Genomic DNA, 27,198 nt, shown 5'->3' with positions numbered 1-27,198 from the left:
AAATACTATATGTAAAGTGTTTCTGAAGTTAGACATTTAGAGAAATAAAATATGTAAAAGATTAATATTTTATAGAAAACCATTTTTATATATTAAAATATAAGATAAATGGTAGAGAAAATTGTCACCTCAATGAGTCCTTCTACAGTAACAATATCCAAATTACAAATTCTTATCACAACTTTTTAAAAAGATTTTACCCAATTCTGAACCCAACATGTTGAAATTAGTAAAGATATTTTAAGATACAAATATATAAGTAATAAAATAATGTAACAATAAATAAGTAATCACACAGAAGAGAATCATAATTAGGAGGTTCTGGCTATAGTGATGATTAAGAAATGCACTGCACTGCAGCCATCACAGAGGAAGGAGATATTTATAGCATGCTTAATCTGCTAAATGTGGAACAAAGAAGGAACCAACCAGAGAAGAAAGTCACTATTCAAAGAAAAAACTATTTTATAAATATGCAATTATACAAATATAACAGGAGTTCAGGACAATGCCATGGAAAATAACACTGAATTCAAAGAAATACACTTAGTGGCATTTAGCACTGTTTCCAAATGAAGATTCCAAAAGATAAGTACCCTTAAGAATACTTTCACAGTAAGATAACTTTTGTATAAAGCTAATCCTGGGTTAGAAAAATATTACTTATTCATAGTATGACTGTCAACACATGAAAGTCTTAAATTATGAGATGCTGATTTAAAAAGCTTATTTATTTTTAAAAAATTATCTGATAATAGTATAAAATCGAAATATTTTGATATTTTCCTCATTAAAATGTCCTCACAGCAAAGTTAAACCAAATTTATCTAATTCTTGCTAACATCTTTTTAAAAAAAAAGTCTTACTTTTGAAAGGAATAATGTGTCTGAACCAATTAGAAATGATTGGGAAATTTCTTAGATAACTCAATCTTAAGAAGTAATTTTCTGAAAAAATACAACTCATTATCTTTTAAAGATTGCTTTTTCTTAACTTTCTCTTTTACTTCCCAAAATTTCTTTTATTAAATTTTACTCTAAGAAATGTCTGTATGATACTCTAATTGATATCACATTAAACAGCCTAAAATATCAAATATAGCATACAGAAGTATTCTTTTCTGTAGGTTTATTTCAATAAAAACTACTGGAAAAAAGAACAAATATAATATATTATCAGCATAGACTAAACACAATGACAAATATATAACATATTATATTAACACATGAAAAAACAAATATTTTAAAGAACAGAAAATGAGCAGAGACATTCTGAAAATAAAGTCAATATATATGAAAATCTGATGGAAAAGCTACAATTTGCATTTACTGAACTAAATACATGTTATTTAGTTTGCTGAAATATTAGCCCATTATTTCTAGTCTCCTTCAAAAACTAATTTCATTAAAACTTATAACCCGAAATTATGACATAATCTTAGTTTAGTTTTCTATTTTCTTTGTAACACCTGCTAAATATCTCATGATTTAGAAAATGTTTTAACTTTTCTCCTTATGAATATTCTAATTTTCAGATATATTTCCACTAATATGATAGAGCAACGTTGCAGGGGAATGTGGGAAAATCAGGACAATAAAGCACTGTTGATGGAGTTGAGAATTGATCCAACCATTCTGGAGAGCAATATAGAATTACACCAAAAGGCTATGTTTTGACCCAGCAATACCACTACTAGGTTTGTATCCCAAAGAGATAATGAAAATGGCAAAAGGACCCCCACGACCAAAAATATTTATAGCACTTCTTTCTGTGATGTCAAGGAATTGGAAAATAAGGGGATGTCCATCAATTGAGGAAATGAGATGTATGAATGTAATGAAATTCAATTGTTCTATAAGAAATGATGAGCAGGTGGATTTCAGAAAAATTTGGAAAGACTTCCAGGAACTGATGAAGAGTGAACTGAGCAGAACCAGAAGAACATTGTATAACAACTGATAGCAACATTATGTGATGATCAACTATGATAGATTCTTCTCAGCAATACAGTGATCACAGACAATTCTAAAGGACTTGAGATATACAGAGAAAGAACTAGGGAGTCTGAATGCAGATCACAGCATACACTATTTTCACTTTTTTAAATTTTTTTGTTTTTCCTTTATCATGATCTGTCCTTATTGTTCTGACTCTCCTTTCAACATGACTAATATGGAAATATGTGTATCATATTAGCAGGAAGAAGGGGAAGAATGAAAACATATAAAAGTGAATGTTGAAATAAATGCTGGCTTATTGTAAAAAAATATTTTCTTAAAATGTGTCCCTTTGTCAATTTACAGATGAGGAAATCAAAGCGATCCATAGTCATATGAAAAATTACTCTAAATCACTACTTATTAGAGAAATCCAAATTAAAGCATCTCTGAGGCACCACCTCACACTTCTCAGACTGGCCAATATGACCAGAAAGGACAATGATCAATGTTGGAAGGGATGTGGGAAAGACACTAAATACATTGTTGGTGGAGCTGTGAACTCATCCAACCTTTCTGGAGAGCAATTTGGAATTACACCCAAAGGGCAACAAAAAATGTGCATACCCTTTGATCCAGATACCACTACTGGGTCTAGACCCTGAAGAGAACATAAAAAAGGGTAAAAAACATCACTTGTACAAAAATATTCAGAGCAGTCCTGTTTCTGGTGGCAAAGAATTGGAAATTAAATAAATGTCCTTCGATTGGGACTGGCTAAGCAAACTGTGTTATATGTATGTCATGGAATACTATTGTTCTATTAGAAACCAGGAGGGATGGGAATTCAGAGAAGCCTGGAGGGATCTGCATGAACTGATGCTGAGTGAGATGAGCAGAACCAGAAAAACATCGTACACCCTAACAGCAACATGGGATGATGATCAACCTTGATGGACTTGCTCATTCCATCAGAGCAACAATCAGAGACAATTTGGGGCTATCTGTGATGGAGAATACTATCTGTATCCAAAGAAAGAACCGTGGAGTTCGAACAAAGACCATGGACTATTACCTTTAATTTAGAAAAAAAAACTGATATCTTATTGTCTGATCTTGCTATCTCTTATACTTTATGTTTCTTAAGGATATGATTTCTCTCTCATCGTATTCAATTTAGATCAATGTACACTATGGAAACAATGTGAAGATTGACAAACTGCCTTCTGTGAGGGGGTGGAAGAAGGAAGCAAGATTAGGGGTGAAAATTGTAAAACTCAAAATAAATAAAATCTTTAAAAAGAAAAAAATTATCCCTTTGCTTTCTTTCAGCAGTTTTTTTACTTGAAATATAGAACATGATACTCCATGACATCACTGTTAAAAATTTGCCTAACTGAACTTTCTTGAATATAAAACCTTTGAACCTTATCTAAAATTGTCAAAAATTTCAAGCTTGATAAGGATGATAGGATGATGAATTCAAAGTTAAAAAGGACTACAGAAGAAATTCACATCAACTCCACAATTTTATAAAGGATAAATTAATAACTTGTTGAAGATCACACATAGAACAGAGGAGAGTCTGAACCTGGATTATTTTCCAAAAAAACATCTAATTGCAAATAGTTAAACTGATAGTAAATTGATGAAACTTGCTTTCACTTTCATTCAGTCATTTAGGTCATGTCTAATTCTTCATGATCCCATTTGGGGTTTTCTTGGCAAAGATATTGCAGTGGTTTGCCATTTCCTTCTTTGGATCATGTTGCAGATGAGAAAACCAAGGCAAGCAGGGAAAAACTAATATGTTAAGTGACCGGCTTAGAATCACAAGTTTTTAAGTGTCTTAATCCGAATTTGAACTCAGGCCTTTTTGACTCCAGGCTCAGCACTCTAACCATTATACCACCTTACTGGCCACAGTTCTCTACACTACAGATTTTAACAAGCTTGGCTTTTTGTCAGCATCCTGGTCTTTTTATAGAATTGAATCTGATCAGTGAATCAAAATACACCATGAATAAAAAATAGCCTTCTACAAATTGATACAAGCAAACATTTACAAAGTATTTTAAGGTTTCCCAAGTGCATCACATTTGATATATACAAAAATCCTGTGAAGTAGCAGCTATTAGTATTTCCATTTCACAGATGAAGAAGCTGAGGCTGAACAAGGTTAAAGAATTTGTCAAAAGAAATTTTTAAAAAAGAATTTTTCCAGAGTCACCCAACTACTAAGTATGTAAGGCAGGATTTGAACTCAGGTCTTTTTGGTTCCAAGTCCAATAATTTATTAACCTACCTGATAACGTCTTTAAATCTACAACTTCTCTCTTTCAGATTACTTGCTATCTTGAGAAGGAGGGATGGAAGGAAGGAAGGGAGAAAAAATTTGAAACTCAAAATCTTATTTAAAAAGGTGAATGTTGAAATCTGCCTTTAAATATAATTGGAAAGAATAAAATATTAACTATTTACTAAATCTATAACTTCATTCATACTAAAAAGAACTTATTGAACACAGTGAATTAAGAAAGGTCTATAAAATAATACTACTTTGTGGAATAACTGTTATTGAGTAACTGGATGAATTTGAACCCAGGTCCCTTGACTACAATGTTAATACCAAAGTCACCCTGCTTCTTATTTTTACTGATACTACTCAAGCTCTTAAAAATGTAATCTATATACTGGCAAATTGCCTTCTGTGGAGGGTGGGGGGAGGGAAGCAAGATTAGGGGAAAAATTGTAGAACTCAAAATAAATAAAATCTTAGAAAAAATAAAATAAAATTAAGGAAAAAATGTAATCTATAGAAGTCCTATAAAGTAAAATGAAACCATGAATTCTTCACATATTTGTTCAACATAAATAATAAAATAATAAAACTGATGTCATTACCAATTTTACACTTTAAAAATATCTGCTTTATGAATGAAACAGCATCCTAGATGAACATATTTTATTTGTTCTGTAAAAGATTAAGCAATTCTTAAAATTACATCTTTTGTTTGCAGATAACATCAGATCCCTTTAAGCATCCTAAAAGGGATAGAAAACTGTCTTACCATAATTAAATTGACTGTTGGATTTTTCACAATTGATGATATTAAATCTGTATCCAATGCCTGTTCGCATTCCACTGACTTCAAAATAAAACCACTGATGATAATGATTGCTGTTTATATCTGAGTTCAGAATAAGATCATACTCGTTTCTGAAGATAAACAAAAAAAAAATCTGTTGAAAATAGGAAAAATTTCTGAGTATATATCAAGTGAGGAATTGGAAAAGGGCTTACTTTCTAATTTGAATAACTTTCCGTAGATTTCCAGATTCAAATCTGGAATTAAATTTCAAACTTTCTCCTTCTTCTGGTACAGTGTAACTTTAAAAGAAAAAATATTAAAAATCAATTTTTACAGATGACAAAGGTAAATGCCTCATTTAATTTTAAGAACCACCTTTTTTCACTTAGACTATATCACACACATACACATACACATACACACACACATACACACAAAAATACACACCCTCCTTGGTCCCATATACACACATACATGTAATAAACAGGCTAAAAAGTGAATATTATTATATTATATTAGTGAACATTCTATTTGCAGTTTAATTATGAAATACAAATAATTTATTAGTTTAAATAAGAATTTTCTAGCTTTCTAGCAAAGAAGTGCTACTCTTCAAAATATTTAGACTCTGGGTCAGAAAATTAATCAAAACAAATGCTATTTCACTGTTAATTAAATGAAACATAATCTTTTAGAAAACTATATGCCTTACCTAAGGAAAGTGTCAATACAATATTTATTCCTTTCTTATGGCTATATTTCATGTACAGGCATGAATGTGTAAATGTGCACATATACATAAGGATAGACATATAAATATATCCATATATGTATCAATATACATGTATATAATATCCCTAGGACCTAGCATTGTCTCTCATACAGAGTAGGTATTTGATAAATGTTAGAATGTTAGTCAGATTGAACAAAATATACAATAACCTACACTCTTATGCATATGTACCCAATTTAATCCAAAAATGTTAATATATATATATATATATATACATGTTATATATAGATATATAACATATATGGATATACCCATATATATATATATACACATATATATATATATATATAAACATATTCTGATATAAGTAATAATAGAAGGGAAAGTTTACAAGAGTATTCTCATAAACCACAATGGGGGAAAAGGAATTTATCACTTAAGACTTGTCGATTTTTCATTTCAAGGGCTGGTTCTAAATAGCAAAAAGCAATAAAAAGGCAAAAAAATTAACCCCCTCAAACTTTTATATCTAAAATGTTTAATTGTTTTACTTATTATTCATATCCAAAAATTTAATAGTGTTTTTTAAATAGTAATAACTGTTGTAAAAACAGTAATTTGGTATGGTTCTAATTCTTGGACTATTACTAGTTAAAATATATATTTAAGAGAAAACAGTAGAAGCATAACAATCATTTCACCAAAATACCAAGAATCACCACAATAATCAATACTTAATTATTCATGCAGATAAATAACAAGGATAATCTATAGTCAGATAAGTGGTAGATGAAATCATATCTTTAAAAACAATGTGAAATTCAGATGATGAAAAATTTTTTTTAATTTAAAATAAAAACAACTAAGAATTGTTAAATTCGCATACTTACTTTGGGTTATCCAGGTCATACATAACTTTGTCTATGATATCACTTTGATGAATTAGTCTCTCAATATCCTGGGCAATTTTTGTCCTGTTATTACAAAAGAGAAATCTGATTGGAATTAGGACTTTCAAATATCAATGCATTGTTTTCTTCAAAGTAAGTTTGGGACTTAAAGAAAATGTTATACTGAAAGGTTGAAGACAAAATGTCTTAATAAGAAAGTGTTTTCAAATACATTTTAGAGCCACATCTTCTAGTATACTTTAATTGTGAGATAATAGAGGCAAATAATTAATGCATAGGTCACATACACCAAAATATTTTCCTTTAAAGAAACATACTCCTTATCTTCAAATGAGATTTCAATTAAGCAGAAAAGAGTCTCCGAGTAAAAAGTTGTACTAAAGCTTTTTTCCATGAAAGAGGCAGAATTACATTCAGGTCTTTACTCAGAAAATTTTGCATAAAATAAAGTGGTGATTAAAGCATCAAAGATACAATAAACAGAGAAGTTAACAATGGTGAAAAAATCTAGAAAGCCTAGTAGTGCTGAACGTTTTAGAATAGGGGCAAACATCCCTAGAAATCTCAGTAACTCTTAGGGCATCATGGAAAATATGGAACAAAAGTTGATTTTATCAGTGATAATCCTGATTCAACCTTAAAAAAAATTAAACTATTGAAGATAAGAATTCACACTTACAAAATGCTTTATTATTCACAAAATACTTCTCTCACAATAATTTTTTTTACAAAATAATTTTTTCCTAATTTTCAGATGATAAAACAGGTTGAGAAGTTACAAAACCTCCTCAAGTTCACAACACCAGTAAGTGCTAGAACAAAACTAAAAATTCAGACCCACGGCTTTCCAAGGTCATTTCTCCTTTAATCTCTCTACATTTAAGGAAGTAAAGAAAATATTTCATTTTAAGATATTAAATAACAGGTTTTGGGGCGGCAGCTAGGTGGTGTAGTGGAAAGAGCACAAGTTCTGAAGTCAAGAGAACCTGAGTTCAAATTCTGCCTCACTTAATACTTACTTAGCCGTGTGACCTTGGGCAAGTCACTTAACCCCACTACCTTGCAAAAAACAAAAAATAAATTAACAGATTTTTGTACTTCAAATGATAGAGCTTCAGTAATCTGAAAAAAACTGGAATATTTCATTTTCCAACAATATTGGATTAGTATATTGTGCTATATAGTTTAGCTGCAAGAGAAAAGCTTTCAAGTATTGAAAGTCATTCTTAATCAGTACTAATCTTAGTGGCTATAATTTTGATGATATTTAAACCTAACATCTTAAATTCATTATTAAGAATCAATGAAAACAGAAAAAGACCTTTAACTATGCAATTTCAGAGAAGCTGAATGCTGTAAGGATTTAGAAATAAACTACTCCATTCCTTCACTGTATGGACAGGAAAACCGAGATCCTAAGTGACTGGTTCAGAGACCTGACAGGAAAATTCTCTAATTCTTAAAGTGATTGCTTCCCAAGTTTGCATTCATCTAGTTTATAAAGTAAAAGTTATATATAATCTAAAATAATAATCTTTTCATTACTCCCCTATGGTTTATTTATAAACCAAAGCAATGAGCATGCTATTAACGGCCTTTTAATTTGAAGGATTTTTTCCATTTAAAGTATAATAATCTTTTAAAAATATTATATACTTTTTTTACAAATATATCAAAATCTATCTTTTCAATAATACAGGTAATCACTATGGGTCACTCTTACCAATAAAATTAGATTTTACTTGATTTACTTGCTCAGTGTATTTATCATTGAATTTAAAAACATATAAAACATCTCAAACTATTAAATGTAATTATTTTTGTATTTTACTTTCTAATAAGCACTTTAGACTTTAATGGAAGTTATATAAGTTTGGCAGCATTCTGTAACACTTATCATCCCTTTGCAATTTTGGATTTGTAAGGTTTTCAGGATAATTTCCTCCTCTGTTCTTTATCTGTAACTAAGGCATGCTGACATCAAAAGGCTAGCATAAAAGTTTTAAGATCAGAGCTCTAGAGTTGTATGGGGCTTTGGAGGTCATCTAGCTTAACCTTTTATTTTAAATTTGAGGAAATTGCAGCCCAAAAAGATTAAGTGACTTGACCAAGGTCACAAAGATAAATTACGAGGTAGGATTAGAACCCAGGTTCTGGGACTCCAGAGTCAATGCTCTTTTCTCTGCACCAATTTCTTCTGAATAGCTAGATAAGTTATGAGTATGTTTAATAAGAAAAAGAAGTAAACTTTTTTCTTCCTTTATCTTTTTTTCATACTAACTCTTTATTAAAACAGCTATGCATATTCAACAACCAGCATCACTAATTCACTTTGATAGACATCATGAAATTTAGAGTACGATTTAAGAAATACAAACACCTAAATACAAATCAGTACCTTGCACTCAAAATCTATAACTATTTTTCAAATGCTATTTAACCTAGCTCTTTGTTTTTTTCCACCAAGCTTTACAAGAATTCTTCTTTCCAATAACTCTGAACCTTGTCAATTTTTTTCTAAAAAGCCCTTTCAGGAAGCTTTGTTATTTCTAATTATCATGGCTTAACTCATATGTCACCTTTTTTAATGAAGTCTTCCTTCCATTCCCTCAGATAATCTCTCCTTCAAATCTTCCAGTCTTTTAACTAGATATCTTTTAAAAACTTTTCTCTTTCTCATTTATCAGTTTTTTGTGAACTTGTTATCCCTCCACAGCCTCACAACATATCCTAAGCTTCTTGAAGAGAGGGTCTGTCACAGTTGTATACCCAGCACCCCAATTAAATGTTAAAAATGATTCTGACTGACATATACAATAGGGAGTAATTGCCTGGCAACTGGACTTAATGATCTCATTCTTCTCAAATCATCCTCTTGAAGGGTAATAACCTTTTCTTAGTGGATCTCTTACCAATTTACAAGACTGATCAAATTCTCCTTCAAATAATCTACTATCTCTGCTTCATTAAATTATCATACTCCCTGGTTCTCAATTTTTTTCCTTAATTGCCAACTTCTCTGTCTCCTCCTCTTAACTCCTAAATGTGGAAGTTGTTCAAACTTTTGGCTCTCTATTCTTTTCTCTCTACATTTTTTCCAATGGAAATCTCATCTATTACTGCTTCAACTATCCCCATAAGTATATGACTTTATTCCCAGGTTTCACTTTAATCTCCGGAGTAACATTCCCATACCCCCAACTGGACATTTCAATTTGTACAGCCAACAGTCATCTCATATTTATTGTCTAAATCAAACTCTTTATCTTTTCCACAGTCTCCCAAGTGTGTACCTCTGTCAAATTTAGCACCAATGTTTTTATCAACACAGGCTCAAACACTCAGACTCATTGTGATTCCTCTATCTTGCTTATCATCCCCCTCCTATTACCAATTTCTATCATTCCTTACTCCTTACTGTCTTCTTTTGTCCAATCCTTCCTTTTTAGAACTCCTGCCACAACATTAGTTTAGGCTCTTATTATCACACCTTATAAGATCATACTTAACCTGATTCTAGTCTCTCCTCACTCCAATCTACTTTGCAAGTCCTTCTAAAACACAGCTTACATTATATTGCTCCCCTACTGAAAACCACTTCAAGTTTCCCCACTTACTACAGGATAAAGTCCACACTCCTTAGCCTGGTATTCAGAGCCTTCCACCATCTGGCATCAACCTACCTTTCTTTCTTTGTATCCCCCACAGTGCCTAGTGCCTCATACATAGCAGGCTCTCAATAATCATTTGTTGATTGATTGACTGAAAGGCCCCAGTTTGCCCTTCCAAGTTCCCTGATCTCAGCCCATGCTTCCTTGCAGGCTGCAGAAACAGGAAAAGAAAGAAAAGTTATATAGCAGCCTGATGATGATGGTCTGTTAAATCCAGTAATTGCTTTTCTACAGTCAGAAAAACCTTTCTACACCTACACTTCACTGTCTTCACTTTCCCACACTCAATTGTTCCTATTTATCAATCACACATGATTAATCTGTTCTGGATACACATGCCTTTGACAAGAACTTTTTACAATAATCTTAGTTGGATCAAAATATAATGTTTTTAAGACCCATTTAAATAGACTTAAAATTTTCAACAAATAAAAAGTAGTTCCTCCATAACATCACTTTTCTCATTTTTATGTCTTTATTATTTTTTGGTCTGTATATTTTTGAGGAGCATTAATCAAAGATATGGAGAAAATTCAAAATGTTTTTTCCATTAGACTCATTGCCTAGGATCAATGGTAGGCATCATGGGCAGAATGCAGATGGGGAAAGAGTTCAAACTACAATGGACATCAACAAAAATAGAAATAAAAATAAAAAATTAGAATTCATCCATATACCTGGATAGCAAAATAAAAGATAACCTGTCCCAACAATATTTTTACCACTATTAAGTATGTATCCTCAAACTGCAACACTTTTAAGAATACAAAGTTTCAAAGTATAAAGTTCCAGTTACAAAGTTAGTCTATATTCAACCATATATATTCAAAATTTGTTTAAATTTTGCCCAAAAGATTTATTCCATGTATAGATATGGTCCCTTTAACACAGGCATTCTGTAATTGAAGTCAATTATCTTAAATAAAGACAATCAGCTACTCAGAACAAATTCTGAGATTACTTATAAATAAAAGTTTAAATAAGTTCCCACTAGAAGAGACCAATAGAAAAAGAAAATTAAATAAAATAGAAACATTTATCCTCCTTTTAAAAAAAACAGACCCAATATCATCTTGATTAAGGAAAAAAAACAAAGCTTTAATTCTCAGCTTGAGTTTACTATTATACAAATTCTCACTATGAAAGCAAGAAACTCTAAATGCAAAGAAAAAAGAATCATTTAAAGTAAGACTTTAGGGGCGGCTAGGTGGAGCAGTGGATAAAGCACCGGCCTTGGAGTCAGGAGTACCTGGGTTCAAATCCGGTCTGAAACACTTAATAATTACCTAGGTGTGCGGCCTTGGGCAAGCCACTTAACCCCATTTGCCTTGCAAAAAAAAAACCTAAAAAAAATAATAAAGTAAGACTTTCCTCAATTTATTCAAAAGCAATCTGCACAGTGTCTCTGCACACTCCCCTGGAGTTAAGACAACTAACAACTAGCTGATTTCTATATTAAGGCAACCTAAAAGGTTAACAGTATAGCATTAAGAAAGGCCTCTTACTGCTTTAGATTCAAAATGTGATCAAATTAAAGCTAGGTAAAAGTAATTAATTGCACCTCAGATAATTGTTTCTCTAAAAGTTGCTTTTAAATAGCATAGTTGAAAATTGATCAATGTGGCTTGAATTTAGATATTATCAAGTGATCAGCTAGGGACCCCATGCCAAAACCATCCTTTTTTTTTCTCCTCCCTCTTTACAATTAGAAGACACCTTGTTTTCCAGAGCTAAGCCAACTGTCTCTGAACTTAACATTAGCAACAATCCTTTGTGTTCATACTCTCTGGATAAACTCTGTTGCCACTAAGTCTTAGAATGGCAGTCTCTGAAGTCAGGCAAGTACCAGCATGAGGTCCTGCCATGGATGGGCTTTATACCACTAGGCAATGGTGCCTCACTGCGGCTGTCATAACTCACCACTGTTGCTTGCTGCATCATACTGATTCTTTGTCTAAGTCATTTTATCTTTGGTTATATTATTACCTTTTAAAACTGTATCTCCACATCTATCTATATCTATCCATTTCCAATAACTCTATTTCAAGGTTGAGCCTCACTGTCGTGGGCCTCTTCCTAGAAGAAGTTCCTGTAAATGTCTAGTTTCTTGCATATGTCTAGTTTCCCTCCTTCAACAGAACAAAGAAAGCTTTTTGCTTATGACTAATGTTAGCTTTTTGTTTTTACTTTATTTCTAAGCATTAACTAGGGTTGTTATAGCCTGTGTGAGCTCTTTGGTATTTAGTTAACAGTATTTGCATAACCTCTGTGACTTTTGGTAATTTGTTTTCAGATTTGAGAGTAAAATAAGAATTTGTAACTTCAAACTGTGAGAGTTAAAGAAATCCACTTGAAATTCAGAAAGCATATCCTGTTATGATAAACAATATGAAGAAGTTGCAAAACCACAAGATATAGAATATAGCCAGGGTGAAAACTAGCTCAGAATTCTGGCTAGAAAAGGATCACTACTCTAACCCAAAACTTTTCCACTATTCCCAAACCTAGAATCATCCACTTCCAAATCCAAGAAGCAATTTCTAACTTCTCTAGGAAAAGGTAAGGGGTAGCTGTCAAATTGTTTTTAAAATCAAGAAAAAGAAGTTATAGAAGGATGTAAAACTATTAAAATGTTATTAAAGACTGCAAAAGTCTTTTGGAAGTGTTCACAAGTGGTTCAAAAGACAAGAATGAGAATTTCAATCAACATGGAAAGCATAAAAATTTTGAAGTCAATTGTATGTAAAATTGCTTATAATGTCACACAGCCAAGTGAACTATGTTCTAAGTGTAGAAGAGAAGGTTGAAAAGACTCAAGGATTCTCCACATTTCAGGTTATTAGAGACAATGAATTATTACTAACTAAAAGTTATCAAGTGTATAGTAAGGGAATAAAAAATATCTGGAGTAGCATAATAAGAAATGATCTTGTGGGAAAGTCTAAGAATATCACACAGGAAAGGAGGGGAAGGAAAAGGATTACTGTATTATTTGTGCTAAAAAAACAAATATGAAACTTTCCCCCAAATATGGAGGTGGATACTATAAGAAGAAAGCACTTGCTTACCCTTCAAGGTATAAACATGGAAATAAACATAAGAGAAAATATACTCAGTTAAGGGTGAAAGAAGAAGAAACTAGTTGTGGCATTTGATCATAGCCTCAGATAAATGGTACTAAGATACTTATCAACCTTATAAACACAAGAGAGGAATCTCCTGTCTTGCTGGGAAATTTATCCAAAATGACTACTATTCACTTCTGGAAATTCAAATGAGAATGAACAATATGGCCAAAAGGAATCTAGAAAGTACTACCAAAAATACAGTCTTTTAGAAGAACTTCAAAGATTATAGGGGACAAGGTTATATTATCCATACTGTTATCCATAATGTCAAGAGTTGCAAAAGGGAAAAATTAATGTAGGAAATAAACAGCTGTCTAATGAGATGGTGATTCAAAATGGAATTTGGATTTCTGGATCACAGCTTAATATGTCTTACCAATGTTAATAAAGTCTGGTAAACATTTATTTGCCTGGTATCTGGCAAATCTAATCAAAATCCTCTACTCTAGAAACTATAGAGGGCAGTCACAACAAAGGAATGATAGCAGTTGAAATACTTAGAAATTGGGGTGGCTAGGTAATGCAGTGGATGGAGCACTGGCCCTGGAGTCAAGAGTACCTGGGTTCAAATCCAGCCTCAGCCACTTACTAATTACCTAGCTGTATGGCCTTGGGTAAGCCACTTAACCCCATTTGCCTTACAAAAAAAAAAAAGAAAGAAAGAAAATACTTAGAAATTCAAAAAACACAAAATCCAAGAAAGGATCCAATAGCTAAATCTATGGTCTCAAATTTCTAAATTCAAATACCCAAAATATAGACAATTAAGCAGAAAGAACTAGACAGCTTAACACAAGAAAACAAAATTCATCTTAAAACTAACATTGAGAAACAGTGGGATGAAATACATGACTAGGGAAGATACTCCTGAATGGGTACAAGTCACTCAAAAGAAAAAGGACAGTATATAATAAGCATCTGGGAAGGGGGGAGAAAAGAGGGAAGGAAAAGGTTAAATGTTTTGTATTAAAAAGATACTTCATTTGAAGAAACCTAAGAACCAGAGGGGAAAAGAATAGCTGACAGCATTTGAATGAAGTTCAATGAAGAGAAAAACAGAAATTATTCTGTCATCTGAATTTATTACAGACCACCTAGACAGAAACAGATGCAGAGTTTGGATCATAGATCCCAAATCTGAAAGACTACAGCTAATTGCCCTTGATGACACAGCAGAAAAAAGAGTTCTATCTCTGCCAAAAGCAGAGGATGTAATAATTTCTTCACTTAGCTTAATGATAATATTCCTTTAAAAAGAACCAGAAGGAGAAGTTTTGTTCTGGTTCTGATTCTGATTCTAACATGGAAAAATGGGTTGTGGAGTGGACATAAGGTAACTGAGTAAATTATGGTGAAGGAAAAGAAAGCCAGAAATAGTCTTATATGCAAGCTAAATTTGGGGGGGGGGGAAGCAGATTTCAAAGGACTCAGAGGAAGAACAGGAAGGATAGCACACATTCTAGAAAGAAAGTCAATCTGTAAAGAATGGGAAATTTTCAAGAGATTCTGAAGGCACAAATAAAAAAATTACAATAAGGAAGAAAAGCTGAACATGTATAAGAGAGACTAATTCATTAGCACAGGGAACTCATCAACAAATTTAGATTTTTAAAATATATTTACAAAAAATGAACACAATAAGTGATAACAGAATGAATGTAAACATATGAAATAGGTCTATAAAAATATTGTCAGGAATGCTAAAGTTCAGAAGGATTTATGTCTATTAAGGAAATCTAAGGACAACATGTCAAATTTTCAGATGAAACACAAAAATGGAGATCGTTAATAGGAGTGGATGACTGTTAGGTTCCAAAAAGGGTCTTCACAGAAAGGTGCATTGGCTGAATCTAATTTGGTGAAATTCAATACTTTAGACTATAAAGCATTACAGGGAGACAAAAAAAAAATCCACAACACAAACACAAGATGAAGGAGGCATGGTTAGAAAAGAGCTAGCATAAATTTAAAAAAAAAAAGTCCTGAGGGTTTTAGTGGACTGAGAATTCAATACGAAGCACTATCTGGTTATCAAATAAGCAAATTTCATCTTATGCTACATTAGAAAAGATATAACTTCCAAAAATACAGAGATGACAGCTTCTGTTTCATGCCTTGGTCAGATCAAATCTGGAATAGGTGTTAAGTTCTGGATGCCATCATTTAGGCATTTGATAAGATTTGAGAGTAACCAAGATGGAAAGGGTAACCAAGACACTGAGGGACCCTGAGTCTCTGTGATATGGGAATCATTTGAGGATATTAAGGATGTTTAGCCTGAAGAGAGGACTCCAAAAGAATATCATATTTAAGTTCAAGTTTCTCAAACCAAAAAGAGATCAGACTTGAACTCTGATCTCAAAAAGGTAGAGTCAAGATCAGTTAGTAAAGCAGCAAAAAAAGCAAATTTAGCCTAAATGTCAAGAAGTTTCCTAGTCATTAGAGCTTTCACAAAGTGGAAAATGCCACCTAAAAAGATGATAGGTCCCCCTCCAAAGAGGTGCTCTAGTAGAAGGTAGATAACAACTTGTCAGGGCTGTATTTTATTTCTTCTTTTAGGTACAAGGGACCTTTGTCCCTTCCAAACTCAAAATTTTGAGAATCTAAAATGTTAAGTAAGGCATTATAATGTCTAAAGATATTTCCTAAGATGAGGATTCTGGTTCCATTAATTCCACTACAATGATTCAAGTACTATACATTAAAAGAATGTATAAAGCTTTCCTTAGCACAAGGTCCTAGTCTTAATTGTATAGCCCCTTGCCACTAGATGGCAGGAGTTCCTAAGCTATCAGCCTAACTTGTTATCAGAAATAAATAACTGAAAAATGAATATAATTTTAGAAGAAAAACTTGAGATAATTTGTAACTCTATGGTTATAAAGGTGCATTTTTGTATTTACTTTTCTAAACATAAGGTGCAGCCTTCCCCAGATCTTCTCCTTGTTTTAAAAACAAATATTCCAGGTGCCTGATAGTACTTGTACTAACAATCACATAGTAAAATGTTGTATTGAATACTTCAAAACTTGAGGTAATTAAATATTGACAGGTAGTTTTATCAAAATTATAATGCATACAATTTGGTCTTATATAATTTTGATTATTAGAAATACAATTTACACCTAAAAATTATCAAGAAAGCAAAGATATTGTAATGTATAACATAATTTCTTTCTTATTGCCTATTAGTAATAAGCATATTATTCAACTATATCTTCAACAAAAACTGAAGCCATAAAGACAGTTTTAAATACTTTACTGTTTTTATGTATGGAAGGCTTAAACAAGTAGGAGTATATCATTATGGTATAGAATATCTTTGAAACATTTTTAATCTACTTATATGTTGTATTTATGTAAGGACTGCTTGCTACTGAACCTTCTTGGTTCTGGTCAACATCTTGGGTGGGGCAAAGGCAGTCCTGCACATCTGTATGTACACACAACACACATACTCATACACCCACACACACACACAATTGTTTTATTCATGAAACAAGCTCATATAATATGTATAATGAGAAATTTATAAATATTATTAACAGTGTAAGATCCTTGAGGATAGAAACTGTTCACTTTTTTTTATTTTAATGCACAGGACAAAAATGACCAGCAATGAAGAGAAAGAAAATCCTAGGAAAAATCTACCTGTTCTCTATAAACTTTCCTGAGTATTTATTTTTTATAGTTATCACCATCATCTATAAAGGGACGATAAACAGATTAATTGCTTAATATTTTCAGTGATAAATAATTATCAAAAAACTCACCTGAAGTCCCAATAAAATGATCCAGTCATTAGTCTCACTAAGCTATTCACTTATTTTTACCTTATACATACTTATAAATCATCACCTGATATTACTACATAAATCACTTTATTTCTTTTTTCCTTTTTATTTATTTATTTATTTATTTGAGTTTTGCAGGCAGAAGGAGAAGATCAGGTGTCCCTAACTTGCCTTGATTAGAAGTACTTGATTCAAAAGAAAAAAAAAAGTAGTAATAGTAGTAGTACCTGATTCAACTACTGATTGGCACAAGGGCTCTGACCTGGGCTGGTTTATTCCTCTGTGGGTAGCCTGGAGGTCCCATGTTCTAAGAGCTCACTATACTTGTTTTGGACTAAGTGTGGACACCAAATTTGCTTAACTAATAACAATTCACTAATCTTATCCTCCTTATATCAGGGATTACAGGTATATACCTATAAACTTGTTGTACCATTATTTCTTAGATGTCATATTTTATTTTTACTGAAAATTTCCAACCTCAAATTGAAAAATGTAACACATTGCACACTATAACTAGTCTTTCATTTGATATTTTATTTCCAACTTGCATGCCTAAAACAAAAATCTAAGGGACAATGGAACTAAAATATTTACTTTTACCATCTTTCAAAAACTGGTCAAACAATAAAATTTAAATTTGTAACTTAATAATGATATGAAGATATTTTTGAACTGACTAATTTCCAGTTTTTTCTACATGGCATTGTAATTATAAATGCTTAACTTTTTAATGACTAAACATTAAATTTCAGAATATACTTACATTTGCTAAAAATGTTAACTTCTCTCTTAATTTTCTAATGTGTTGCAAATGTAAGAAATAATTGATTTTCAAAATTAAGAAAAATAGTCATTGCTAAAATTACAACTGTCCTTTTTTAGAGGAAAAAACAATATAAACTACTCACCTTTGCACACCATAGGGTCTTTCTAAAATAGGTTCTTTAAATGGAGGTGGAATGTGACCAAAATAATCAGGATAAGCCACTTCTGAATATTCAGGAACAGATTTTGTATTTTTCACAATCTCAACATATAGATCAGAATCATGGAGTGGTGGCATATTGGGTACTTCAACTGATGTTTGCTCCACTGATGAGTTGGATGTAGAATCATCATCTTCTTCAGTTTCAACTCCAGTAAAGCATAGCTTTCCTAGTTGAACAGTTCTTCCCTCAAAGAGCACATTTCCACAAGTAGAAATATGTGGACATGTCTTAGTGCATGTAATGGAGGTAAGGTGAGGACTAGAATCTTTCTTTATTCCAGCAGTGAAGCTCTGGGAAGTTTGGGGAGTATTCTGAAGTGTTATTCGGTCCAAGGCCTTCACTAAGTCATTAGTAAGATACTGGTTTGATGAAACTGTTCTATTTTGATCACTTTCCTGTGGCTGCAATGAACTATCACTGTTTTTAATTTCTTCTTTTGCTAGGTCTAAAAAGGCAGGTTGTTTATCACTTTCTTCTCCTTGTGAAATATCCTTTTTCACAGAATTTATTACACTGTTTGGTTCCACAGGTGGCTCTTCTCCTGCTGTAGGAACAACAATAGGTCCACCTAGATTTGCTTCCTTTGCCAAGGGCTTTGGTTCTTTAGCAATTAAATCACATTCCTTCAAAAACAAAAAGAATGATGAAAAAATGTATCAAAATATAGTCAAATATTTTATCAAAAATAGAGTATTTATGGGGTGGCTAGGTGGCACAGCGGATAGAGCACCAGCCCTGGAGTCAGGAGTATCTGAGTTCAAAACCAGTCTCAGACACTTAATAATTACCTAGTTGTGTGGCCTTGGGCAAGTCACTTAACCAATTAACCCCATTGCCTTGCCAAAAAAACAAACAAATAAACAAACAAACAAATAAATAAATAAAGCAATTAAATTCTTTCACCTTGTTTAATGTGAATATAATACAGCATTGCTTAGAACTATCCTCAGAGTACAGGAAACCTGGGTTCTTTGATATATCCTGGCTATATGCCCCCAGACATATCACTTATCCTCTCTGCTGCCTCAGTTAATACTCTCAAATTGTAAAACTGCAGGCCAAATATTGATTTGCATTAATAGAGGAAGTTATCTTATCAAGAAATTCCTTAGGTCAAGTTCCTGCCTTAAAGGACTTAACATTTTAATTGACTAAAAACACAGTGAAAAATTAGGTGTAAAAATAGATTCAAAGTAATTCGGTGAGGAGTACATAAGTAACTTGGGAAGGGGAAGATCAGAACAGCCCTCTTATAGAAAATACTCTTGAATGAGATATGAAGAAAATTAAGAATTTTGTAAGCCAAAGATGAGGGAAAAGTCCAAGTCAGGTATGGAAGAAGGCAGAGACACAGATAGAACAACTTATGCTAGAAATAACAAGTAAATTGCTTTGGCTAAGAACATAAAGATAGGTACAATAAACATTTAAATTTTACCTTTTAGACAAGAGAGAACAACTTCAGACTTTTGCTCAAGGAAGTCAGACTCATGATAAATGGAGTATTATTGGTCTTACATCAAAAAAGTTATTTTAAAAAATATCTTCTGTTCTACATTATTGAAACTTATTGTATACTCTCTAAACACATTAAACATGCAGGTCACTTTAACAGGAAAAAAGAATTTCTCTTTGAGGTAAAAATTGAAAGTAATTTGAATACCAATAATCTGCTTCATATTAGATGTATTTTTCAATTATATAATTAAATGGTGAACTATTTCATATATCAACTACCATAGAGATAAGTTTGACAGACTAGAGTATGCTAATAAGCTCAGATCTGAAAATCTTTTTAAAAATTAACTTCTTCCAACACAATGAAAGTAAGCTATCAGTATTTAGTCTTTATGGAGTTCAATCTAACATAATTATCACTGTGAAGAACTGTATTGATAAGTAGAAAGAAGAAACCAAGTCCATCTCAACTGTAAATCACTTGTTTAAGGTAAAAGAGTTGGTGAACAATAAGAAACAATATATAGATTAGTATTAGTTGCAATCTTTTTCCTTTTTTATACATCCATATCTATTGATTTGTTGTATATGTCTTCCTAACATACTTGTATTTTCACCTATACTATTAAAAAATGATTTAAATCATTCAAATAATCTTCTCTACCTATGGCCAGCACTATGGGTTTCCCCCTGTTATTGTTCTGAATCAGCTTTTTTCATTGCTTCTAAGGGCTTTCCTATGTATACTTATACATTACATTTTGATGTAATCTGGTGGTCAGTATTAGTGAAGAGGGAAGATTATGAAAAAGTTTAATCTAAACTCATTCATTTTATTTCTATCTAGATATTTTTGATCTTCCCTCTTGAGCCTATCATACTAACTTTGAGCTAAAGGCATAAGACTTTCATCTCTCCCTTTTATCACTCCAGTCCATCTCCAGTTCTATGAGGTAAACCAAACATTCTAATTAGATTTAGAGCAGCAATCTACTCTGGTCAATGGACACAGGTAAATAAATTTCTATCAACTTGACAAAAAAGAAAATCCCTAAAATAAAAACCATCTTTTCAATTATTTTTCTTTTTTTCATACGTTTGAAAGAATAAGAAAAGAGAATTTTTGACTTTTTTAAAAGGACACTTGAGACACCTAGTCTAACATATTCATTTTACAAAACAGGAAACCCCAAAAAGTTGAATAATTTTAATGACATCACACAGCATATCCAAAGCAGAGCCAAAATCAGATATCTCCATACACTCAATTCTTTCCTTAAGCTACACTCAAAAATTAGGTTATTTAGTTCCACTTAAGTTTTCTATTAATTTATGCCAGCTCAAGCTAAGCTATTTAGCAAATTGGAGTAAAAAGTTTTAACAAGAATTAAAGATTGTGGCAAATCATAAGATAGATATTCTAATCCTCATAATTTTCACATGACATTACCAGAAAAAGAAAAAAATTACTTAAAAGATTAGCATATGTAGATGCAAATGTCAATCACATATTGAAAGCAGTTTTTAGTTATCATTTTCAACTAGTTCTTACTTCCAAAATATCAGTGCCATTGAATCAAAGGAGATAATAACAGATCACTAGCTTTAAGGATTATTTTAAAAATTCAAATATTATAGAGTCAATGTATAACAAGTTATTTCAAACTGAAAAGAGACCTTAAAGATAATCAAGTAAAAATTATTTTTTTGCTCATAACTCCCAAAATTAAGTGATCCACCAGCAGAAACTACAGGTATATGCCACTACTCCCAACTTTAGCCTTTCATTTTAGAGGCAAAAGAACTTAAAATCCAGAGAAGCTTTTTTGGGGTTGCACAAGGTCACACCACTAAGTAGTTACTGACAAAGGAAAAACCTGTTCGTATTTTAAAAATGAAAAGCAAAATAGGAACTGTCTTTCAATTTGAGAGAAAAAAAGAATTCTCAGTTGAGCAAAACATTAAGGACCTGATTAATCAGCTTTTTTTTTACCTGAAAATCATCAGAAAGTTCGTGGAAAAAGTGTTCATACATTTTTAGTTCTTCTATTGGTCGTCCTAGTTCTTGCTTGGGTTTTAACTTGTTAATATCAGTCTCAATATCATCATTCTGTAACAATCAAAATATTATATCAAGAGTTAGGCATGCCTTTAATAAAACAGATTACATTCTCAATATAATGTTATCCAAATTACTACATGAAATTAAAACCAAAGAATAAGCAAAAGTTTTTGCAATAATTCCTACTTATTTTCTTTTAATAGTCTGATTTAACATTTTAAATTTTTTTTTAATAAAGAAAAATCACAGCATTAAGGACTGTTAAGTCAATTCAAAGTCAAGCTGTAAAGTATATCCTTGAAACTTAGTTTTGGGGTTTTTTTTTTAGGTTTGTTTTTTTTTGCAAGGCAAATGGGGTTAAGTGGCTTGCCCAAGGCCACACAGCCAGGTAATTATTAAGTGTCTGAGACTGGATTTGAACCCAGGTACTCCTGACTCCAGGGCCGGTGCTTTATCCACTGCGCCACCTAGCCGCCCCAAGACTTAGTTTTAAAACAAAAGCTGAATTAAAAGAACCCTAAGCTATGTAGTGATTAATGAATATGAAAAAAATCAGAGAAGTACAGTTATATATGCATGAGATATAGAGTAAACAAAAAAGAGTTGAAAGAAAAGATACACACATAAATAAAGTAACCAGTTAATCAACAAATGTTTAATTCTTTTCCAGACACTGACAGGAGGTAAGATTGTCTCTCTACCCAAGTTTGCTAAGAAATAAATATGTATATCTATACAAAAGGTAACTTGCCTGGTGGTGGGGAAGAGTGAGTGGAAAATAACCTAGAAATTTCAAGATTCATCTTCTGAAAATGCAGAGGTTAGAGATTGTATGCAGGGAGACAAATTAGGAGAAAACTACAATAATCCAGACAAGAGGTGATATGAGTCTGACCTAGGGTGTACTATGAATGGAGCGGCAACAAATTCTGGTCAAATACAGGAGTCAATGCTATTAACATGTTATCAAAGTAAAAGGGCCCAACCTTCCTTTCTGTTAACAACTGATAAAACAACTTTTTAGTGGAAGAGACTCACATTGTAAGAGGTACCATATGTGTATTTTAGGGGAAATCTTGTTTCAAAACACAATATTTTGGTATGCTTTATAGTATACAAATTTGGTACACTTTATAATACTCAAACTTTCTATCTGTGACCCTTTTTGAAAATTTGGACATCACCAAAGTGCAGTATTTTAATTCAGACTCTCCATTCTGAACATATTAGAAGCAAACAATATGCCACTCTGGGAGAAGAGGTTGAACCTGAAGGAGAGACATCCACAGAAAGAATTCTCATGGCTTTTCTCTTTTGTTCTGATTCTTCTTTCACAGTGTGACTAAGGTGGAAATATGTTTCACATGACTGTACATATATTACCTATATCAGATTGCTTATTGTCTTGGGGGGGGAGAAGGGAGGGAGAAAAAAATTTGGAATGCAATCTTACAAAAATGGATGCCGAAAACTATTTTTAGATATTAAGTGCAAAAAAAAAAGAAAAAACTGAGGGAGCAGTTAGGAGCATTCATTGGAAATGGGGAAATCTGTGGTCAAACAGGACTAATTGAAAGTACCTTGTATGCTGTTCAGAGAAGATTTCAAGAAGTAACAAATATCAAACCCCAAGAGATCAAGAAGAGTTGGGTGTCTTGATGGACTGCGCTCTATTTACAGTAATTTTGTGATCCCAAAGTTTTAAAATAACTTGACCAATTACTATTAACTCCACTAGAGGGCCAAAGAGAGCTAAGAAAATAATTTAATATATTTATTTAATAATTCATTTTCTAATTTGCCTTTTTTCATAGCTCCACTCCAATATTGCAACACTTGGCACAGAAAAAAATTCTACTATGTGTAAATGGAAACAATAAGCCAGACTTAGTTATATAGAATAAACAAGTAGCTATTTGTACTAAACTAAGAAAAAGAACCAAAAAGCAAACAGAAATCAGGTACACCTTCAAAAAGCAAAATATCCCTTTTTTAAATTAAATTAACTTTTTTTCAATTAATAAAAATCCATTTTCTCACTTTCCCATAAATGCTCTCATACACATTAGAAAAGCAAAACAAAACAAAAAAGTCATCATAAGAAGCATCAAGTATATTCAGTGAAGCAAAACAAATAAATGGCTGCACTGACTCTATATATATATCTCATTTTTCACCCTGAAAATATTATTATCAAAATAAACTTTATCATTGACCCTCTGGAATCATGGCTGATCACTTTGTTGATCAGTCTTATATCAAACATCACCTAACCAAATAAATCTACCTGGCACATTTTACCTCCAAAACATCTCACATACTTCCCCTTCCTTCAAGGAAAGGTTAAATCATTATGCCTAATATTTAAACAAGTCAGGGAAGTGAAACATATGCTTGAAAAATATTTCCATCAAAAACTATTAAATTTAAATTCGAGCACAATCACCATGTCAATCTCATTCATTCTCAACACTCTGAAAAACTACATTGCATCTTTCCAGTGAGTTCCAAAGTTCAACTAGTGGACTCAATTCTTCAGGGCATAGTAACTTTGGTATCAACTACCAAAATATATGAGCTGAGTTATGGAAGGAGTACCCCAATTATTTCACAGACCCTTGAAATATCTCTGAATTGATTTTAATTTTTCACAATGTCCTATAATCCATATCACACTCTATTTAGATCAATGCTCAAAAAAAAAATTCTAAAAAAGGGATTATCCAGTATAGGACAAGGTAGCACTATATATGTATGGATAAGTATAGATATTCATAAATACATATATATCTGTGTTTGTGAGTATATAGTCACTTTCCAGAAAATCTTTAAAAGCAAGAGGTATGCTACAACATAAACAGAAAGAACTACAACAAAATAATCCTAAATTTAATGTCCCAAAATTAGAAAGAATAAGCATGACCCAAAAATACAACTTCCCATCCCTTTCCAGAAGTAGGAGATATAGAGTTGCTATACACTGTATATGTTTTCAAACTTTGGTTCAATGTATTGATTGATTTTGCTGAGGTTTTTTTTTTCGCTCTTATTGTTCTTTTTCTTTAACAAAAATATTGTTGGATGGTCGTGCTTTCTAAGAAGGAAAGAGGGGAGCTACTAGGAGAAATTCTGATGATGTAAAAAACAAAATATTGAAATAACATTATCTTTAAAATAGCAAAATGTACAATAATTTATATTATTTTATATTTTAATTTTATGTATATTATAGTCAAAAAGAGAATTAGATAACACTTCAAAGTCACTTTCAATCTAAAGACATAAAACAAAGTTATTTTTCTTTACAATAGCTGACTTTCACTGATGATCCATAATTAAAAGCAAAAAGCAAAAAGAAAATAGGCATAAATTTCACAATAAACATCTGTAATACCTAAACCAGGAAGAGTTAAAACAGAGAAAGAAAATTACAGACCTATTTCCCTCATGAATATAGATGCAAAAATCCTAAATAAAATCTTAGCAAAACGACTACAACAAGTCATCACTAGGATAATACATTATGATCAAGTAGGATTTATTCCAGGAATGCAGGGTTGGTTCAATATTAGGAAAACTGTTAGTATACTCAATTATATCAATAACAAACCTATCAGAAACCATATGATCATATCAATAGATGCTGAAAAAGCTTTTGACAAAATACAGCATCCATTCCTATTAAAAACACTAGAGAGTGTAGGAATAAATGGACTGTTCCTTAAAATAATGAGCAGTATCTATCTGAAACCATCAATAAGCATTATACTCAATAGGGAGAGGCTAGAGGCATTCCCAATAAGATCAGGGGTTAAACAAGGGTGCCCATTATCACCACTAATATTCAATATTGTATTAGAAATGTTAGCATCAGCAATTAGAGAAGAAAAAGAAATTAAAGGAATTAGAATTGGGAAGGAAGAGACAAAACTCTCACTATTCGCAAATGACATGATGGTCTACCTAGAGAATCCCAAGAAATCATCTAAAAAACTACTGGAAACAATTAGTAATTTTAGCGAAGTTGCAGGTTATAAAATAAACCCCCATAAATCCTCAACTTTCCTATATATGACTAGCAAGAAACAGCAGGAAGAGCTAGAAAGAGAAATTCCATTCAAAGTAACCTCAGACAGTGTAAAATACTTGGGAGTCTATTTGCCAGGACAGACTCAGAATCTTTTTGAAAACAATTATAAAACACTTCTCACACAAATTAAATCAGATTTAAATAACTGGGCAAAGATCAACTGCTCATGGATAGGGAGAGCTAATATAATAAAAATAGACAATTCTACCAAAACTAAACTATCTGTTTAGTGCCCTACCAATCAAAATTCCAAAAAATTACTTTAATGAGCTAGAAAAAGTTGTAAGTAAATTCATATGGAGAAATAAAAAGTCAAGAATTGCCAGGAGCTTAATGGAAAAAAATGCAAACGAAGGTGGCTTAGCACTACCAGATTTAAAATTATATTATAAAGCATCAGTCATCAAAACTGTTTGGTATTAGCTAAGAAATAGAGTGGTGGACCAGTGGAATAGACTAGGTGTAAAAGCAGGAGAGGATTATAGTAATCTGCTGTTTGATAAACCCAAAGAGTCAGGCCACCGGGATAAAAACTCCCTCTTTGATAAAAACTGCTGGGATAATTGGAAGTTAGTATGGAAGAAACTTAGATTAGACCAACACCTCACACCCTTTACCAAGACAAGATCCAAATGATTACAGGACATAGACATAAAAAACAATACTATAAGCAAATTAGAAGATCAAGGACTAATCTACCTGTCAGATCTATGGAAAGGGGAACAGTTTATGACTAAGGAAGAGCTGGAGAACATCACTTAAAACCAATTAGATGATTTCGATTACATTAAATTAAAAAGTTTTTGCACAGATAAAACCACTGTAATCAAAATCAAAAGAAAAGTAGTAAATTGGGAAACGATCTTTACAACTAATGATTCTGACAAAGGACTCATTTCTAAAATATACAGAGAACTGAGTCATATTTTTAAAACAAAAAGCCATTCTCCAATTGACAAATGGTCAAAGGATATGCAAAGGCAATTTACAGATGAGGAGATCAAAGCAATCCATAGCCATATGAAAAAATGCTCTAAATCATTAATTATTAGAGAAATGCAAATTAAAGCTTCTCTGAGGTACCACCTCACACCTCTCAGATTGGCCAATATGACCAGGAAGGATAATGATCATTGTTGGAAGGGATGTGGGAAATCTGGGACACTATTACACTGTTGGTGGAGCTGTGAACTCATCCAACCCTTCTGGAGAGCTATTTGGAACTATGCCCAGGGGGCAACAAAAATGTGCATACCCTTTGACCCAGCAATACCACTACTGGGTCTATACCCTGAAGAGATGAGGAAGAGGGGTAAAAACATTACTTGTA

The 27,198-nt window shown here is 32.1% G+C and overlaps 1 protein-coding gene across 8 annotated transcripts in view; it reads right to left on the bottom strand.

Annotated features, from left to right (window-relative positions):
* Positions 1-27,198, bottom strand: part of AGTPBP1 (ATP/GTP binding carboxypeptidase 1) — a 235,238-nt gene that overhangs the window by 123,485 nt on the left and 84,555 nt on the right. For all 8 annotated transcript variants that reach the window (XM_074196612.1, XM_074196615.1, XM_074196616.1 and 5 more), the window contains 5 exons: positions 21,710-21,826; positions 18,178-18,881; positions 6,653-6,736; positions 5,242-5,328; positions 5,009-5,157 (listed from right to left, as the gene is read on the bottom strand). In XM_074196612.1, the coding sequence (XP_074052713.1) occupies positions 5,009-5,157; positions 5,242-5,328; positions 6,653-6,736; positions 18,178-18,881; positions 21,710-21,826 (1,141 nt within the window). The remainder of the gene's footprint in view (positions 1-5,008; positions 5,158-5,241; positions 5,329-6,652; positions 6,737-18,177; positions 18,882-21,709; positions 21,827-27,198) is intronic.

Source organism: Macrotis lagotis, chromosome 8 (genome assembly GCF_037893015.1).
Source record: "Macrotis lagotis isolate mMagLag1 chromosome 8, bilby.v1.9.chrom.fasta, whole genome shotgun sequence".
In the NCBI taxonomy this organism is placed as follows: Eukaryota; Metazoa; Chordata; class Mammalia; order Peramelemorphia; family Peramelidae; genus Macrotis; species Macrotis lagotis.
The sequence above is the reverse complement of the archived record's forward strand: the minus strand, read 5'-3'. Positions and strand labels throughout refer to the sequence as shown.